General features: G+C 41.0%; 1 protein-coding gene across 2 annotated transcripts in view; it reads right to left on the bottom strand.

Moving 5' to 3' along the window:
* The window catches only part of MCF2L (MCF.2 cell line derived transforming sequence like), a 104,367-nt gene that overhangs the window by 33,180 nt on the left and 50,671 nt on the right, over positions 1–20,516 (bottom strand). For both annotated transcript variants that reach the window (XM_082304984.1, XM_082304985.1), the window contains exon 4: positions 8,233–8,323. In XM_082304984.1, coding sequence (XP_082161110.1) covers positions 8,233–8,323 — 91 coding nt within the window. The remainder of the gene's footprint in view (positions 1–8,232; positions 8,324–20,516) is intronic.

Below are 20,516 nucleotides of genomic sequence, written 5' to 3'. Positions count from 1 at the left end.
ACTGTGTGCAGTTTTGGGCACCTCAATATAAGAAGGCTATTAGAGTGTGTCCACAGGAGGGCGACCAAGATAGTGAAAGGTCTTGAGGGCCAGACTTATGAGGAGCAGCTGAGGTCACTTGGTTTGTTCAGCTTGGAGAAGAGAAGGCTGAGGGGTGACCTCATCGTGGTCTACAGCTTCCTCCAGGGGGGCAGCAGAGAGGGAGGTGCTGATCTCCTCTGTCTGGTGACCAGCGATAGGACACGGGGAAAGGGAATGAAGCTGCTTCAGGGGCAGTTCAGATTGGGCATTAGGAAGAGGTTCTTCACTGAGAGGGTGGTCGGTCACTGGCACAGGCTCCCCAGGGCAGTGGTCATGGCACCAAGCCTGTCACGAGTTAAAGGAACGTCTGGACGATGCTCTTAGTCATATGGTTTAGTTTTAGGTAGTCCTGTGAGGAGCAGGGAGTTGGACTCAATGATCCTTATGGGTCCCTTCCAACTCAAGATATTCTGTGATTCTATGAACCCAGGCTGTTATGCGGTGATTCTAGGATAGACTATTACTGAAGCACAGTCGTAGCCAAATGCAATGCAATAGTAAATTTTTCTAAACTGTGTATAAGCTCTTATGAGATAGAGTTTAATTGCATGACCAAATTAAGTAGGGTCTCTCATTAATGTTCAATTCAAGAAAAACTGATAGAGAATACACATTACAGTTTTTCTCCATTTCAGTGTGTCTACCCAAAATGATGCTGTTGAAATTACTAGTCTTGTATCATCTAGACTAATTCCCGTTCAAGACTTGCTAGAAGTTTTCTCAACCTCTCAGCCAAAGCTCAAATTCTAGATTACACTGTCTACAACACTGTTCTTGTCTCCACTAGTCTGTCTCTAACGCTTTTCATTTTGGGTTTTTTTTGTTCCCCCCCAAACAAAAAAAAACCCAGTCTCAAAAAATGATGCCTCCTCTCTTTGTTGTGGCTAGGAGTCAAATCTGCAAACCTTTGTGAAACAACAACAAAAAAAGGGAGAATTGCTACAGTAAACAATGCTGGACCAGTGCCAGCTATTCCAGTTTATCTGAACTTAGATCTTCACTGCCCAATTATTACTATTTTCCTAACTTTTTTTTTTCCTAAAGCCCTGGTGACTTGCAGAGACAATGATATGATGCAAGAGACACTCCTTAGATGTGTTTGAACTTTATCAACCAGTCAACTGCACCCTGAACAAGAGAGAACAACAACAACAAAAATCTCTGTTCCAGTCCAGCAGCATATTTGTTTGAAGCCATTGTATGCTAAGCAGGCAGAGCAAACAATGACTTCTCAACAATGCTGTGCCAAGTGTTAAGCGCAAAAATAAATATTCATGTATGCTTAGTAGTGTCATAAAATAAAGTGCCTTCAAGGACTGTTTTAGTGAAGTCACTAAACATCATTGTGACTTGAAGAAGGGTTTGTATGCTTGAAAACTGTTTTTTCCAAAAGTGTCCTTCTTTACTAGATTAATTAATATTAACTGCTCCCCCAACATCTTGTCTCAAACATTGCACTTCAACTCATTTAATGCCTATGCAAAAGAGACCAGCAGGGAAAAAAAACAGTCATATTTTTGGTAGTAAAATTAGGGTAGCCCCTATTCTATTCTAGCCCAACCCATGTATTCCTGTGTCTCACTTGTATCAGCACTGGCACTTGTTTGATTAGTTTTCTATCTGCTTATCTCCTTCACTTCCCCATCCAGTCAGGCCAGTGCTGATTCCAAAGATACAGAAAAAGATGTAGACATGCATGTAGTTATCAGCTTTGAAATAAATCTGACCAAACCAGGAACTGATACACAGCACAGCCCTTAAACCAGGAATTTGTACCCAGCACAGCCCTTAAATCAAAGCTTGCCAATACACTGAGATCTTTGCTGCCCTATAGGTACCCCAAACTTGGAACATGGGAAGAACTTTTGCTGGCTGGACAAAAGAGGAGCTACCTTAAATTCTCCGGGAAATCCGTTAATAAATACTCAGAAGCAGGCTAATCTGCCTGCTTTCAGGCTTCTGCTTCTCAGGGATGGGGAGCTTTCCACTGCATGCTCCAGGTCTTTGGAAAGAGGGACCTTAAAGGGACTGAGCCCAGCTGGGTTTTGGGCGAAATGTAAAATTAAGTTAGTTGTATATAATCTTAATTATCACTTTCCTTCACAGAATATTAATGACAGAGAGGCTCTCTGTAGCATCAGCACTGACCCCGAAGTTAAGCAGCTGCTAACAGGGGGAAGTAAGGAGAGGCAGACCATCTCACAAATGAAGACGACAAGATGCTGAATGCCTGGTAAGGAACTACAAAAGCTGAGCAGGCAACAACCCCTGCCTGATGCTTGGTAAGGGGTGGCAGCAGCTGGTTTGCGGGGAAGGAAGGACAGCATTTCCCCAAAGACGGGTACTGAGATTCTTCCTATCTTCGGTTTCCACTGTGTAACGTGGTCTTGCTCTGCTGGTGCCAACAAGGAGCTATTTAAGCCACTCAACAATTTTACCTGTACCAGTCAGGCAGAGCAGCAATGCCACACAGTCCCACCTGACAGCAATTGTAAATATCATATATATGCTATAGGCTATTGGGCAGATGGCATTTTCAAAGGAGGAGTAAGTCCCAATAAATCGCATACTTTACAATAGTCACAATATTCACTGAGACAGGATGCAGTGCTGCCAGGCTGCCGCTCCCTGGAAGAGGAGCTACAGCTTTCAGCAGTGACTACCAGAAATTGAGCTTTTGGAAAAGAAAACCAACACCTTTGACTTTTCATATCTCAGGTTTCCTCCTAGGGCTTATTTAGTATACAAAGGAATTATGTAGATAGATATGTATACCTTTTAGACAGAGATGCACTTAAAGTTGCAGTCTGCTGTTCAGTCCCACAGAGCAATTCACTCAACTGCCCCGGTGCTCCCAAGTCTTTTATACTCCTACACAGCAAAGGAAAGCTGTTCTGATAAACAGTGAACCTACAATCCCTTTTCTTCTGCTTCCCAAGTAAACAGCCAGCTTTCAGAAATATCTGAACCGTTCAAGTCGTCAAAGAGCTAATGCTTGACTCAGTTCTAGTAGTTCTGCCTTAAAATACTTGGAACAACACTCTTTTTCATTTTATGAAGAGCTTCAATATACCCATACTACCAAACTCTGTGGTGGTGTTTTCCCTTCTGCACTTACTAGTATGCTGTAAGCCACAGCGCACTTCTTTCCAAAATACCTCTGTATATAAAGGAGCTAATAAGTACCTTTTTTTTTTTTTTTTCTTTCTCTTTTTTTGCAAGACTGTTTATTCCTGGCTAGAATGAAGTCTTTTACACAGGCTTCTTGTCAAGAAAGAATCTTGAATTAAATCAATTCATAAAAGGAGCGGTTTGAAATGTAGTTTTAAAAACATTGAGGTTTTTGCATTAGATCTGGGTTTAATGCTTGTGATGTTATGATCCTGTTTTTAGAGTTTAAGTGATTCACTTCTCTCTTTTTACATATTAAAAAGACATGTAATAAAAAGGAAAAATGGCTGACTATACAAGGATAACTGCAGAAGTGCCTGCACAAGTAATATACTCAAAACATCCAAAGCAATAAGACAAAACCATACAGCATCTCAAAATAACCTTTTTAGTTTATCATTCACTGGAATAATTCATAACAATAGCTACAAAATTAATACAAATACTGTTCTTGGTCTTGTTTTGAACCCAAGCAAAAATGAGAAACATGACTAGGGGCTGAAGAAAGAGCAGTTTTTTCAAACTTAACCCATACAAATTGTTCAATGTCATTACAGTTTTCAGGACATGATGCAAAGAGCTAGCTAGAAACTGGGCTAGCGGGAAATACCTACCCATGACATAAAATAGCACCTTTCACGGAGCATCGGTTACTAAACGCATCTTTTCTCCATCAACAACTCACTAAGAAATTCAACGTCTCTCTACAAACAAGGTCAGAAAACTCAAGGTCTGATTACTGTAGTTCACTGTTTCTCACCTTGGATGTAAAACCAACGATAAGACTCCAGATGGCACAAAAATGGGACTGCCTGGCTCCTGCAAGGTTTAGGCTGGTATTAACACTCCAGTCTCTCCACTGGCTTTTGATCTCCTCCTGCCAGGTATAGGTCTTGGCCCTAACCTTCAAAGCAATTAATGGGCTAAGCCTCTGTTATAGTGAAGACTGCATTTTGATTTATGAAGAGCTAAGAAAAACAGTGCCCTGGACAATGCAGCCCGAAACAGAAGGCACGAAACCTGCATGCGACGCATCCTTAGTCAAAGGTGGCAAATGAGGAAGCAACTTCCCCAGGAGGCTGGATAAACTCAACTCTTGTCACATTTAGAATGGGATGCAAAGTTTTGTAACTGGATAAACCTTTCTCACTACCACTTGAGTGACCTCCATACCAACTGTTTCCTTGAGAGCAGTTGCCCACATGTATATTATTCCCTAAGCACCAAGTTTAAGGAAGTTTATTTTCCCTGGACTTTCAGTATAAGGCTGATGGATGGCTGACTGAAACTTTTCATGATGTTGAGCGCAGTTTTTTGTTTGCCTAAAAGCCTGAGTTCACACTTCAACCTTTCCCTCAAGATGGAGGAAGACAATGATGACAGAACAACAGAGACAAAGACAATGTAATAACATAGGCTTCATTTTTTTTAAGAAAACACACTGGAACTATGAACAGAGCAATGTGAAACACATCTATTAGTAATGTGCCTTGTTCCTACAACTGTGGATTGAATATTGGTTGTTTGGGTATGATAAAACTAGGAGAGAAAAGAAAAAAAGAAAAAAAGAGGGGGAAAAAAAAAAAGTAATTTTTGACTGCATGTAAAGGAAAAGGGGATCAATTTGTTTGGTGTTTGTCATTCACCTGACTTCAGTTGGGACAATATGGAGCCATTTTACCAAGCTATGTGAGTGCTCCTCCTTGCACCCTCATTCAGGAACCATGCCTTATTTCCATGAGCCTACCCACTTGGTCAGCCACAGGAACCAAAAAGTTCAGCAAGGTCTTGTGTGTCTCTGTATACTGTGTTTAACTGAAAACAGGACATTACATGACAAATTTAGAAGAATCGCAGCAGCTGACAGGGCAAAAACTTCAGAATTTTTGTATCTTCAAACAACAATGTAATAAGACCGAACAATTTGCAGTGGCTAACTTCGATATTTTTCTTGTATTACCTTTCAGTTTTCTATGGCCTCTCTAGGAAGATGACAATTTACTGCCAAGACTTCACACTTAACAACATAAAGCTTGGCTTTTGGTGTCTCTACCAGAACTCCACCTCTCAGCCTGGCTATCCCAGTAGGCCAGATTCCTCCTAGAGACTCAACAGTAGGGATGAATTCTGTCCAACTTAAAGCCATCTAAAAGCTAAGCTTTCTATATAGTCAACAGTATCTCTAGGTTATCCATGCTGTCGCTGCATGTGCTTCAGCAGCAGTCATCCTGGGTGAATGGTGCAGCCACTGCCCTTCCACTATATATGCAAAAATAGGTTTACCTTGTGTTCGCAGCCTTGACTCTCTATAGGAACCCTAAAGTATCAGCATGAAATAAAGATTCAGCTCATCATTGCTCGTTTTCTGTCCCAGGAAAGAAAATCACCCCTAACAACAAAGAAGGAAAAATGAAGCCTAGAAATTTTTCATAATATAGAAAGATTTTCTGCATTAATTTCAACCTGAAACAAAAATTCTTTCTTCGTTAAGTTTTGTTTCAAAACATACTTCTAACACCTACTAGTACAAACCAAACATTTGTATGTGCAGAGTCTTGGAAATAACATAAAATAATAATTATTAAAAAAATACACGTTAGTATAAGTTTCTGGTTAGCAGCTGCTCAGTGCTTACAAATATATTTCCTACAGTTGTCGGGATATTAGCGATGGGCAGACGCTCCAGCCAGGATATTCCTGGTGAGCAGTAATCCAGCCACAGCACCCTGCACTGGCATCTCTGATTTCACAAATCGAAAGGGTTAACCCCCTTGGGGTGATTAGACAAAAATCAGGAAAGATGGCTGGGAAGACACTGAAGGACATAGTACAAATGAGCCAACAGCCAAAACTCTCTTCTCAAATAAGATGAGACTCTTATCCTCACACGCAGCAATAAGTTTAAGCAATCAAAACTGCTATAGATACCAGGCTTTCAGACATAAGGTTCAATCCAGACAGCCCAAATGACACTCAGATGCTTGATCACCACCAAAAGACAACTCTGATGGTTAGGAAAACCAAAGAAGTAGAAGTTAAGCCTCTAGTTAACCTTGAGCCATTTAAAAATCTCTGTCCATCAGGAGGACCCAGAGAAATCCTTGCAACTTGGTGCACGGTATGTGTCATGTATATTTGGCTTTACTTTTTTTTAAGTAACGGACAGCAGAAACATATTTAGAGTTCACTTATGGCAAACATTACAGTAAAGAAATGGTGGAGATGGTAAACAAGGATTTGTCACCACATCTGTTTTTGTAATGGGAAGGTAAAATTTTCAAGTGTTCAGGGATGACATGACTATTGCAGAAGCCGAAGAGGAGTACCACCACACAGATGCACGGATGCAATATAAAGCCAACGCTGAGCCAGTTTAGTGAAAAGAAACAGATATTAAAAAAAAAGATCATGCCGCTAACAGATTAGACTTCAGATAGGAAGCATGATTTCTCTTTCAAAGCTCACAGAGGAATGAGAAAAGAAGAAAAAAGAAAAATAACCCACCATCAACAGCACTGCAACCCAGAGAGCTTGCTGCACTTAACACCCTTCTCCAGGCAAAGCCCTGAAGCACCAACACCATGACTACAATGATGGATCCCGTATCATGGGGAATAGATACCCAGATTCTGTATATTGTGCTTCTAGGCAAAATAACACACACTGGAGGAACGTTACCATAAACGTTAATATTATGGCTGTAAGCAACATGTCTGTAGTTGCCCCCCCCCCATGACCTCAATTACATAATTAAAGGACTGTCATACGTGGAATACTTATCTGTCTTTAAACAGAAACTACAGCATTGAATTTTGAGAGAGATTTAAAAACTCCAGAGCTACAGTCCTTTTTCTTCAATCACCCCAAATTGTGCTGCTCTCAGTTTCCACTACTGGAATCTGTTCAATGCTGCATCTCAAAAATTTCAAAGTGAAATGCAAAAGCAAGTTTTGCTAATATTTCTGTATATTTTTAATATTTTAACACTCCTAAATGTACTTACTGTGGAAAAAGTTGTATTGTGGGAATAATATATCATTATCTATTAATTCACAAAAAGTCATATAGTAGGAATGATACATTACCTTTAAATAAATACATTTTAATTTACAATAAATAAACAGTTCTTTGGTCAAAATGGGGCTACACAAAAATGACATTTACTGTTTTGATTTGACTTTTTAGAGAGCTTAAAATTTTCAGCCATGAAAATTAAAGAAAAAATGCTTACAGCTCTGTTTTTCAGCACTTAGTGGAAAGATTATCAACATTAACAATTCAAGCAAGGATAACAAGAAAAAAAATACAAAAGTAAACAAACAGTATGGTAAGCACATGATAAACATGAATCTGTCTTTTCCTACTTGTGTAAAAAAAAAAAAAGACTCTAATAAGCTTAGTTTTCATATTTAAAACATATTAATTAAAAAGGAGACTGAAAGTAACCACATGTGCTGTTGATGGATCATAGCAGGTATGTAAGATTTTCTTGCCTTACAAGCAACCTTTAATTTGAACACCACAAGATCAGCTTTTACACAGGCATTCCTTTCACAAGTGGTAAACTAAATCAGGACCTTCATCCTCAGCAATTTCTAAAAAGGAAGCTCACTTGAATAGTGAAGGTTGGACCCAAAGCTCTGTGAGATGCACAGGCTGCCCATGCAAATATTGGTTCCCACCTGGGAGAGCCTCATGCCGCACGCATTCGTGCACACACACGTGCGCGCACACACACACACGCTCTCCAAGTGCCTTCTCAGGCTGACGTCCTGAGCTGCAAACAGCATTAAAAGCACATCATAGACACATGATGCTCGGTCCCAGTCAGCTGGGATACAAAACCACTACTGGATACTTTTTGTGTCATATGTCAGCTTACATTTTGTTGAAGAAAAAGTCATTGCTGCTTTCCTATTCATAAGAGGAAGGTTCAACATGGAAAATCTTTCTAAGGAGTTAATTTAAAACAGTACTCACTGCTATCCGCAGTATGGAAGCTTTCACAGAGGTCCATTTGTCCTGTCTGCGATCTATGACAAGAATAAATCCAATTCCAGCATCTCGTAAACTAAGTTTGGAGGAGGAAAGAAGAAAAAGAGAAAGTTTAGTTAAAAATACAAATGAAACTCCTCTGGTTCTTTCACTAAAAAAGCAGTTAAAAACTAGTTAAAAAAAAAAAGTAGCTTGACCTTTTTGTGCAAAATCTTCTTTATTTGAGATGTTTAGATGAAGATACGCTATACTACACAGATGCAGCAGTCCCAAATATGTTCCACAGAGCTTCAAACCATATTCAAATCATGAATTCTTTTTTCATGAAAGATAGTTTTTACATTTCTTGTACTGAGGTTATTTCAGAGGAAAATAAACCCCTTTGATTCTCCATTGTTTTGGTGCTGATATAATCCCTCCTTCATGCTGTTTTCAGTATAATTTCAGGATCAAAACAAAGTTGTTTTCCTTTTGCATCTGCTTTTAACCGTCTGTTTGAATCAACTTCCTCCTCACTGGTATTTAAAACTCCTTAAAAATGCAGATCCTTCTGATCATTCCACGTTATTGCTCCACGCATCTGAAATTCTCATATGCCTCCAGGTTGCAAACTTGTTCCCAGGTGCATTTTTACATTCACCAAAACAAAAAATCCCTACGGCATTTAAACACTTCAAGTCAGAGATGAGAAAAATGAGATCAGATGCGCTTCTCCGGAATGGAAACATCTGTGAGGGAGATCCCGCTCAAATCCTTGCGTACGGGTGACCTTTCTTTTTTGCCTGCGCTCAGCTGCATGTGCTACCGAGTCCCAATCAAGGGATCTGCTCCTGTTTTGTAATTCCCCATCTAAGCCAATTGTGCAATGCCAGCAGCAGCCCTTGCCAGCCAATCGCAATCAAAATGGAAACGGCAGGCAAATACAAGGCAGACGGGCTCAGATTTGTTATTTTCTCATCTATTTGGTCATTTTTAATATACGTGCTGTATTTTCAATCCAGATAATAATATACCACAAGGCCTACTGTCTGCATTGTGTGACATTTAGAAATATTGTGCATTGATTTGTTATCGTCATACCTTAAAAGACAATATAAAAATCAACACAACAGAATGTCAGGATGCCTTATTCAGGATTGCTGAATCATGAAAACACCAGCTTTGCTTTATAAGATTATGTTGGTAGCACAATAATAAGAGGATGTTGAGGATGAAGAACACAGGTACCCAAATGTGCCATCTTAAGCTATTCTTCAAAATTACAAATTTAAACATGACTCACAGTCTAGCCCCTCTCTTTTACAAACTGTAATCTCTCAAATTTACAGGCTAAATATTTAGGGAGAAACATGAATAATCATAAAAAATGCAAAGGCACATTTGCTTTCTCTCAAAAGAAGCTAAGTAGTCACTTTAACATAGGAGAGTATTAGAAACGACCCCTCACTGCCCACATTCAGCGCACGTTTCTTAACTCTTGCCTCTGGGTTAGGACAACACGGATAAACAACATCTGAGTACTTGCCTTGTAAGCCTGAATAACCCTTGCAGACAAACAGGGCTTTATATTAGCAATATGCTTCCCACTACAGTAAATTTCCGTAATTTGCTAAAGCTTATCCTCTTCCTTCTCTTTCTTTATTTGAAGGGCAAGAGGAGGAGAGAGCGAGCCAGACTGATTTTAGCATCTTCCTGTTCCCCATTTAAAGTTCCCACCATTTCAATCTTTAGTCACTGAGCAAAATAAAATGCTAATAGCAACCATGTTCCACAACAATTAGGTAGCAAAACAAACTCCTTGGGTCACACAGCTTAAACGTGGATGAATGGAGGCAAAAAGGTACTACAGCTGTTCCCACAGCAGTTTCTGCAGATTTTGAAGAGTATTAAGACTCTTAAAGAGCTATTCCTCCTGCTCAGTAGAAGTCCCCGGGAGTCCTGAAATTTCTGCATGCTTCCTCAGTGGCAGCACAATCTCAGATCCCACAGAGTATCTAAATGCAACATCTGTATCATATTTCAAGAAGCTATTGACATTTCTGCATAAGAGGAATAAAATTAAATCCTCTGACAGAGCATCAATCAGATTTCTCTCCAGGAGCTCAGGGAAAGACAGGCTCAGCTAGGATCCTGGAGAAGATCTAGATGGCAGCTCCACACAGTTAATCATCTGCCTGAACACCTGGCAACAAGCAGAGCTTAATATCATTCTAGGAAAAAAGACAAAGCTTACTTAGGTGAAAGAGTTGACAAAGGAAAGCACACCTCTAAAATAGCCCAAAAGATGTCTTTAGCCAGCCGCCTTCTTCCACTCGATCAAATCAGGTATCAAATACGTCAGGTAGTTGCATGATTCAGAATATGTCCCCCTTCCAGGCTCACAAATAAAAGCCAGGATTCCCCACTGCTGGCTAGAAGAGACCTGGGGCAAAGTCTTGAGCACCTGACTTCAAACTGTTAACACTCCATTAACAGAGATTGCTTAAAAAAATTAAACGCTCTGTTCTGAACTGATCACGGTGGGAAAAATACTTGTTATCTTGACAACAGTGTCTTGTTGCAAAGGGCTGGCTATTGAGTCTGGGATCCAGCTCCAGCAAGCCGTAGGCAGGAAGCAACAAACCAAGCTAAGACATCGTGTACAACAAAGTTGAGAACATTATGAAGACAACAAAGTCACGTATTCAAGAAGAGTAAATATTAGAAACGGGTCTGTTTGCCAGTGCACCCTTGCTCTACTGACCTCTCTTTGCTGCCACACGCACCTGTGTACGTAGTTACAAGACAGCCTGCAAGACCCCCCTCTCTTTTAGGGCACAGGATGAATGGTGCTCTGGTAACAAGCAGATAGTCAATTTTCCTTTGGCTCCTGATTTAACTGAGTGCCAGCTGTCCCTCTTTCCCTCAGCCATATTTATTACATTCTATCCAAATACTGATTTCCTCTCCCCCCACCACTTGCTTGAGAGTAAAGCATTTTGGCTTCAGCAATGTGTCTCAGCAGAAGCATGCTCTGATGGACACGGCCTGCCCTGCTCATCCAGCTTTACTCCCTGCCTTGCTTCAGTTGCATTGTACTCATCAGCTTAGCCCAGGCCTTCTCATGCCTCTCTCCAATACACTTGTCACCACCACACGCATTTCTCTCCCCCATTCATCACTTCAACCACTCTCCTTCCTTGCTGCCTTGTCCCAAGACCAGCTCAAGAAGTCTTGGCGCTTTATTTGTTTTTTTATTTTATATCGTCAGGACAAATGACGAAATCAGTTCTCACTCCACCCCTTCCTGAATATCGCAGTCCCCTCATCCTCCAACCCGAGTCTCCCTTACCCTACGTCCCACTCAATCTTTCAGTATCTTCCCTCGGGTGGACACTTCCCTTGGTTGTGGTCCTGTCTATTGAGACAAGCGGCTTGCCTGCACTGCCTGCTTGGCAACAGGCGGCACTCGCACCCCATGAGACAGTCTTCCCGCTCTCAGCCCTGGTAGCAGACCTGGCTCTAGGGCAGCTCATTCTGCAACCACAGAGAAGCTCCTGCTCAGCCCCAGGCTGAAGAGGGACATTTTTGACAACAGACTCGAATAGCTACTGAGCATCTGTGACCTGGGATTTAGGCAGATTTTCAAGGTATTTCCTTGACACAAAGGCCATCATTCTTCTAAGTGTCAAGTCTGAGTCCTTGACCAAAGGATGGAGACAGTTGAGATTCTCAAACAAAAGGCTGTTTCAACATTTGAAAAGCACAGTGAAAAGCACAAATGTTCCCTGGCTTCTTGGGAACAACTCAGCTATTCTGGCCAAACTTTAAACCAAAACCTCAGGTGAGACCTCACAAATGGAAAGAAAATTTGGCAGAGTTGTACATGACCGGAAACCAACCCTTACAGTGAGAAACAGCAGGCAACCTTAGCAGAAGCACCTGCCTATTAAGGCTTCTTGACATTTCCCTTACAACCTCTGTTTTCTTTAATGCATTAACTTGTATCCGGTGTACTTTCTGAAACATAATTTATATAAGCTCGTAATTCAAAGTTAGTGTTTCCTTCCTTTGTTTCTCTCCTAACACAAAAAAACCCTACATCATGAGATAAGCTCTGTTATTCTGTTTATTCACCAGCACAAAGAACAGAACATTTTTAGAAAGGCAGAGAAACCATCCCTGCTCTGCAGAAAATATGTCCGGCAAACTCACAAAGCCCAGGTCAGACAGGTAGAAAGCAAGGAAAGGGGAACAGGGCCACAGAAGACAGATAATGGGAAAAAATGCAGCAGAGGGTAGACTTTCCGCTCAGTCCCCTCCATCCATCTTGGGGAGCCAGTGTAAGACCATTTGGAGATAGTGAGAAAGTGAGATTGAAGTACCTGCCTAACAAGCACCGAATTCTCCATGTAAACTGTAGAGCAGGAACTGAATTTTCCAGTTAGTGACTCCTCAGCTTTAGATTATGGGGACATCTTCCTCTTTGTCTTGTTTGCAAGACTTATGAGCTCATGCACCTGGGGGAAAGGGTGGGAAAGCTTGTAGTACATAGGACTGCAGAAAGAAACTTCCCTCTGGGGTGTGTGGAAGCAATTACATAGTCATCATCTGAAAGATCCTTGCATTTCTCCAAGGTATGGGTGGTGACAACTGCTACACAAATAAGTTCCTATTGCTTCTACACTGCTGTATGAAAACTGCTTGCACACATTGCTCTCTACTACAAACAAAACAAAGCAAATCTTCAGGTTCATCGCAGCGACTCAAGCTTTTGGATGTTTGAAATTCTGTGCGGTATTTTACGTTAAATAATTCCAGTTTAATAAAAGTGAATTTCAGTCTTAAAGCCTTATTATTAAACAGGTGGCTTACATTACACTCAGGATTGTTCCCTACCTTGACTACCTCTGCCTATACATATACATATACAACAGCTATTTTGATAGTAGGACTTCAGTAATATTCAGTGAAGAATTACTACATTGAACAGAGCACCCAGGCAATGTCTGCAGCAATCTGTATTATAAGCAGCTGAAGCTGTCTTTAGATACCCGGTACCACCCATTCTTAAAGCTTACTCACCCTCTGTAGCTCATCACTGACCATCAATGCACATCAGCGATACGCACAGACTGCCTGAAGAGATGCAGAGTCTCAAGGCTGCTCACAAATCCTGATCTTTTTTGGCATGCATGCAACACATAAGCCTATGTAGGAAGGACCGTGGAATTGGCCCATCCACCCATCATTGGCCATGCTACTGTACCACAAAAGGGCAAACATACAAGACACGGTGACGGATCATTTTAGGAAGGGTATTGCCCATCCTGTCCATACAGCAGTTAGGGTTATGCTTGGGCATGCCACAAGGGTTGTGTGGACCAGGTCTTTAAAGAAAAAAAATAAAAGAAATTAAACCTCAAAGATAGAATTGTATCCAGTGCAGAAAAAGACAAGCTGGAGCTCAAACAGGTTCAGCATATACAAGGAGACAGTCCAGTAGCCTGAGCACAGCGGTAATGAACACTTTGAACACCAAGCATTCCCATTTTGCCCCCAGTGATAAAAATGCTTCCAGAAGCTATCACTCTCTGAAGTCATAAGTCATCCTATATTCAGTCATCAGCAAACAAGCTAGGGTAATCAAAAACAGCATTCTCTGTTACTTTGCTTACTGAACAGGCTATTGGAAACCAGACGCTAGCTAGCGAGGTTATTGTTTCCCAAGAGAAACTTTGCATCCTACATTTTCAGAGGCATTTCAACTGACTGAACCCGAGCCACTTCAAAGACCACTTCTCCATCTCTCCTCCTGCTGCTAAGAATGACTTCTTGGGGGGTAAGGGGGAGACAAGAACTCTTTCTTAATCGTAAGTGTTTCACACATTAAAAAAAATGAAGCCACTAATGCCCTGGCAATGAATGAAAGCAGAGAAGAGCCATCTCCTTAGTGGTCTTTATATGCTCTAGAAGGCAGCCAGATAATATGGTGAGGAACGTGTTATTAATGGCATTAACAAATCAAGATAGAAATCTCCAGTACAGCAACTATGAAAGAAAATAATTCAGCTAAGCGGTATGGTGACATTTCACATTACCAGTTTTTTGCTGGTTTCCCAGCAAGAAAAAGGGCAGCAACAAGTTGCCTGGCCCCCTATCTCCCCTCCTTCTGTCCCTTATGTAGGATAGCCAAGACTACTTCTATTTGATCACTAGGTAAGTCCTAGAGGATGCAGTTTTTTCTAGAGCAGAATAATTTAATGGTTTATGAATTTGACAAAGAAAAAAAAAAAGTTCAACTGTAACATTAAACAAAATCTAGTACCCAGGCATTAAACGGTAATTAGACCTATAGCAGTTTCATTTTCTTACAATTCTTGATTGCTCATTATCATAAAACCTACTTTGTTTCAAAACTGGCCAATTTATCCACTTAATTCCAAAACAAATCCACCAGCTGGGTATTTTAAAAAAGAAACAAAAAAATTATCATATTTGGCATGTTCCCCTCATTTTAAAAGGTGTGCTACTTATTAATTTAAATTTTTTTTTTGTACTTGATTGGTCTTTAAGTATTCTGATCTTATGACAGCTTCTTTCTCACTATCCAAATTGAGACTAAGATTAAGGACTTCTTAATATTGGAAACCACAGTCTCCAAGGAAAAGAAAGTGGTCTTGTGCTTTCTTGAGTAAATGATGGAAATAAGTGGATATATCACACTTCACGAAGATCCAGTTTGAAAGCTTCAGATATCGCAGGCTTTTATAGCCCATAATACCCAGCCTCACTGTAGAAGGCGCCTGATTAAATCAATTTAGAGACAGTAGGAACTGAAAAAGAACTATAAACCAGACATTACTTGAGCTCTACATTGGACAATGAACTTTCTAGGTTCAATTGCTAAGTGAGCCTGTAGGTTTTAACACAGTATCTAAGCTGAATACTGCTTTGTAATGCTGCTGCCATTTCAGATCTTACTTATGTGTTCTCTAGAAACCTGCACTTAAATTAGTACTTAAAAGTATTCAACTGAAGAGTAGACAAGTTAGAAGTGTTCTGAAAGCTGGACAGTACTACCTTCCCACTAACTACACTTGCTCTAAATTAGCAAACTTTAAGATTATGGTTTTTATTTTTATGACAGAAAATTTGAGGTTTGCATTGGTATTGAGATACCAGTGGCAAAGAAACAATCTGCCAAGAAAATAAGTAGAATGAAAACCTATTCCCAAAAGATGGCTGTACATCCAATTGCACGATCCTCTCATGACATTTAATTGATTGGACAGAAAGTAGCAATTTGGTGCCAAATTCTGCCACGGATGTATTTGTATGACTAACTGAGGTCAAAGAATACTGCACACATCTGAGAACAGAATTGTTCCTAACAAGGGTAACAGTTATGAACATAACATTTACGAACACCCAGATGAAGCTCTTTCACTACCTAGCAGATCTCCTGAACCCCTAAAGCAAACTGGCACGACATTTCGGCTCCGACTCAGATTGCAGGCCTGACAGCTCAGGTCGGATTCCCACAAGAATCACTTTCAGCTGAGATGTAACTGGTCTACCAGATATTGGTTCTTATTCCAGCAACATTTATGAGAAAAACCAGAAATGATGAGCGCACTCCGTTTCTGGCACATGGCACTGCATACGGGCCAAAAATGGGAAGGCAATGATTAACAACTTCTGCATAATTTCAGAAGGAATTAGTAATATAGTTTTGTCTTTCATTTTTGTAACCTATATGTCTTCAGCTGAGAACACTGAAGAAGTCAGCTAGTGTAGGAAGCACAGTTGGGAGGAGAAGTCCATTGCTTTGATCTCTTTGGAAAACCATCCGTAGAGCACGGACCCAAGGAAGAGGCTCACCTCAAGCTTCCTCAGGTGCTGAATTGAAAGCCGGTGCTTGGTGGTGTGGAAATCACTGCACTGCACCTCTCTCTCCATATCCAAATCTCTGGAATCAGGGACAAAACTTGCCATCTACTCCTTACTGTGTTTAACTAGTGAGTGCCTGTACTGTGCTTCAACAAAAGGCTATTGACCTAGAAAAATTTGTTATGTTTGATTATTGGGCCCTCTCATAGTCAGCTCAATGAACTTTTAACTGTGGAAGGAAAAAGCTAGCCAACTCAAACTAAGGCTGACCATTGCTCATGAAGAAATATAGGAACGAGAAGGAATTCCAGCAAAAGAAATTTAAAATGAGACAGTCAGAAGTGCTGCTATACAAGTGCAGCCTCTAGTGGTCTGTCCAAAATCACTGAATGCCAAGTAAAATTATATACAAAGCTCCTGGCAGTAACAGCTGCTCATTGATTCTTGTGTTTAAAATCTGATTTTGAAAATAAAAACTGTCCCCTCCCCCAAAAAAACCCCAACTAAATCACTATGAATACAACAACGTGCATACTATTCCACCATCTTTTTCATTCTACACTGGAATTCTGTGAATAAATGGATTTTTAAATGCACATTCAAAACATGGCATTTGAACCTTCTCTTTACTTTGGTTTTGATAGTTACTGCCTTCCCTTCAGAGAAACAGATGAAGCTGCATGCAAAATGAAGAAAATTTGAGCCTTTGTGTTGGAGCTGAACCTGTTAAAGTTTCATCATTAGACAAGGTTAAGATAAGAAATTTGATGCATTTCTCTCCCTCCCTCCACTATGCGCTTTTTTTTTCTCCCTTCTCCACATTCCAGTTAACTCTCCCTAAATCTTATCCAGTGTACCACTGATGAAAAACTTATCTCTTCCCTTTCCTATTATGCTTACTCTTGGTCTCACCTGTTATTAGTTCATGCCCCAGGTATGTCTGAGAGCATACCGTATTTCAATTTTCTCAGGATTGGGGAACCATCAGATACACAAAATTGTATTTTAGGATCTCGCAGCAAGTGGGCAAAGAAGAATTTGGATGAATGTTGGGTTGTGAGGTGGCATAAATAAAAACCATGACAGGCAAGCGGTTATAATTTGCTCATGAGGCAGAAGAGAGAAGCGGAATCATACAGCCTAGAAGAGCAATACCATGAAAATGCTTTTTGAAATTTTATAGTGTAGGCAAGATAATTACACGTGAGGTTGTATTGATGACAGATCTTAGAAGCCAGATTAACAGGAGACAAAATAATGAAAGCAACTTCAAAGAGCTTTGTCTAAGGGGCTGATAATTATTCAAAACTTTGGAAGTCTCATACAAACTTCACAATGTCTGTAGCCCAGAAAGCCACACATGGTTACATACAGCCCCATCCCTGATCTGAAAATCCTTCAGTCACTGCAGGGCTGCGACAGCAGCAGCTTACTGCATCTGCCTGCAAAGCAAGAACCCACAAGGAAGATGGGCTACTACCAGAGCCGTACTGTCAATGAGGCGAGTGACAACCCAGTGACAACCAGGAGAGCTGCTCTCAAGCCTTGGTCTCAAAAGAAGCCGAAGGTCTTTATCCTGCGCAGCAGTAGGTCCCTTGAAATTGCGCGATATGAATCCAAACATGTTTACCTGAGGCACTTCTGTCTCAGGCACAGCTTGTGTTCCTCAGCCAAATAAGTAGCATTGGTATGCGCCTGATTTATTTTTAAGTATTTACACTGATTTATATAGCATAGACAGTCACCTTTCTTTTTTCCCCTCCCCACTCAGCTTCAGAGATATGGGCGTCAGTACCTTCCTTGACTGGTCCCTATAGCTCCTCTTTATCTCCTATGCTACTCTAGGTCCTCAAAACAGTCTCTCTCCCACTTTCAAGCCAATTCCTCCTTAAAATAAACAAGCAAACATGACCGATTGGAGTCCAGTAATGCTGGCTATGTTCCACCATATATGCTGAGATTCTTTCTGCTCCAGAAAGCTTATGCTGTTGGGGAGAAGCTGAGGGAATGTAGCCAGTGTTAAAAATGAGAACTGAAGTGGCCAGGCATCATTATGTGCCTGGACCTGGACATTTGCTTGTACCACATGCACTCATCTCCTTTCTGTGGTACCCATCAGCCTTTTTTTACGGTAACTTAGAAAGCTTTACCCCACCAAGGAACCCCACAGACTAAAATCACAACAGCTTTGATGCATTTCTGCAGGTAACAGACATAATCATTAAAAGAGAAAGTTATTGCTTAACAGATCCTCTTTCAGTGTGTGAAATTAACTAAAGTAAGTTTTTTTAAAGAAGAGTTTTTATTTTCTAAATGGAAAATCCAGTGTAATTTCTTCAGGTCACGCAGAGCTGCTTTTGGAAGGACTGTCTGAAGAAAGACAACAACTTTGAGGACTCATTTAAACTTAATTACAGATGGCTGAAGTAGGCCACAATATCCTTCAGGGACAATTAAGGATAAATAGGTCAATAAAGGCAAAAGGCTCCACATTGGTTAAGCTTAAGTAAATATGAGCAACAGAAAGCCTACACAATCCTCGCTTTTGAACTATTAAGTCAGACTCGATAAAAGCATTTTTACACCTATTCAGAACTAGGATATTGGAATTACACATATTTCCAGTACCCTTCAACAACCATTAATGCCACTGCACAAAGTATTGGTACAGCCTTATCTGGAATGCTGTCTTTTAGAAAGGTGAGTTTATAGTTAAATAGGGTGTTAAATATTCTGAACTTAAGACGGGACTAATGAAAGCTCCTGCTTGAGGTCCAGCATTTTAGTAATTAACTTTCACAATTTTACAGTGCTCAATTTACTTTGTCTCCTTAGCAGATTAAATTTACCACTGGACAGTGCGTGTCATGCGTACTATTCAAATCCTCTAAACCCTGAAGGTGTAAGTTGGATTTAAAACTAGAAAGGCTTTGCCTATATAGAGCTGAGTTTTAAAACAAGTTTAAGACATTCACAAGGTGGACATCAAAACAACTGTAAATTGGTCTGAACCCAGTAAAAATTCAGACTCTAAGTAACGTGTTGAGCTTTGACCTAATCTTGCCAAACTACGTATCTGACACAAAAGCTTCAGACTACCACTTAAATTTAAGACGCAACACACTCAGGTCAAACCTAAGCCTTTACATTTCCTTTCTGCTTACAGGAACATATGGCATTTACAACTGTTTGGCAGCTGTGCTCTGAGAAAGGAAGGGCACATACAGCATGACAGATTTTGCTGGAAGCCCTGGGATGTTCTCACTGACGAATTTGAGGGGCTGCCAAGGTAACAGCAGGGTACAGGTTCCACATCTTCAGCCTGGATTGTAATCCAACAAAGAGGAGAGTGTGGAAATGAAACACAGCTGACAGAAATAGACACCGAAGCTGCAGAGCTGCTGCTCAGCGTGTCAGTGCGAACTGTCAGGGTGCCTGGTTTTTGGCACTTCATACCCATATGTGGTGACGTTCATCCCTGGCACTCTATAAAACAAAAGTGCTTAACTCTTAGCTAGTGGTGGGCCGCTTGTTTAGTTTGCGGATAAATGAGGCAACACGTGCTGTTACCCTCCCACACTGGCTCTTCGCAAGGTCAGCCTGGACCCTGAGGGACTTACCAGCTCAAAACACAGCGTTACCCCAACAAGGCTGCCGCCGCCTCCAGAGTGCAGTGGTGGATCTACACCGAGGACACTGGCCAGACCCCAGCTCTATGCTCTCCAGTGCCTCTTGCGCTGAGATTTGTTAGCTCCAGCAACACCCATGTCATGCTGTGGCATGTTCTTCTGGCCCCTACCTAAATCCACTGCGTCATGCTTTGCTGCGCCTACACTAGTGAAGTCGTCTCAGATCTGAACCTGCTGGAAGACTTGGCACAGACATTTCTTTTTCACTTTTCCAGGTAACCACGGTGTTACCCCAAATGATGGGGAGCTGGTGTAGTTAACAGGGAAAGGTCTACCTGAAGCTTAGTAAACCCTAACAACTGAGCTTTCAAGCCATCGCATGTCAACACTCCCAGAGGTCATCTTGTTCTGTTTCGTTACTCGGACAGGATGGCTCCCTAGTTTCCAACACCAGACGGTACCACAAACAACAGGATTTCTTAGAAGGCCACATGATGTTCAAGCATTTGTAAACCACCAGGATCTCAAAGAAGGGGACGTTCTCCCGGGCAGGAAACCGACGGGGACAGCTTTCAAAACAGGAAATTGCCGAACACAACAAGTTAACCTGAGATATGCTCAAGATCAGGCAGCAGGACAGAAGGGCATTACAAAGAGAGGCTGTACAAGGCTCTTTCTGAATACAAGTACAAAAGGCCCGTGTATTGTATTTAATCAGCAGTGTTGGGACTCAAACTGGCCACCAAAACCTGTTCTGAATTTTCTAAT

The sequence above is a fragment of the Platalea leucorodia genome (assembly GCF_965183815.1).
Source record: "Platalea leucorodia genome assembly, chromosome: 2".
NCBI lineage: Eukaryota > Metazoa > Chordata > Aves > Pelecaniformes > Threskiornithidae > Platalea > Platalea leucorodia.
Note: the sequence above shows the minus strand (reverse complement) of the source record. Positions and strands in the feature narration are given on the sequence as shown.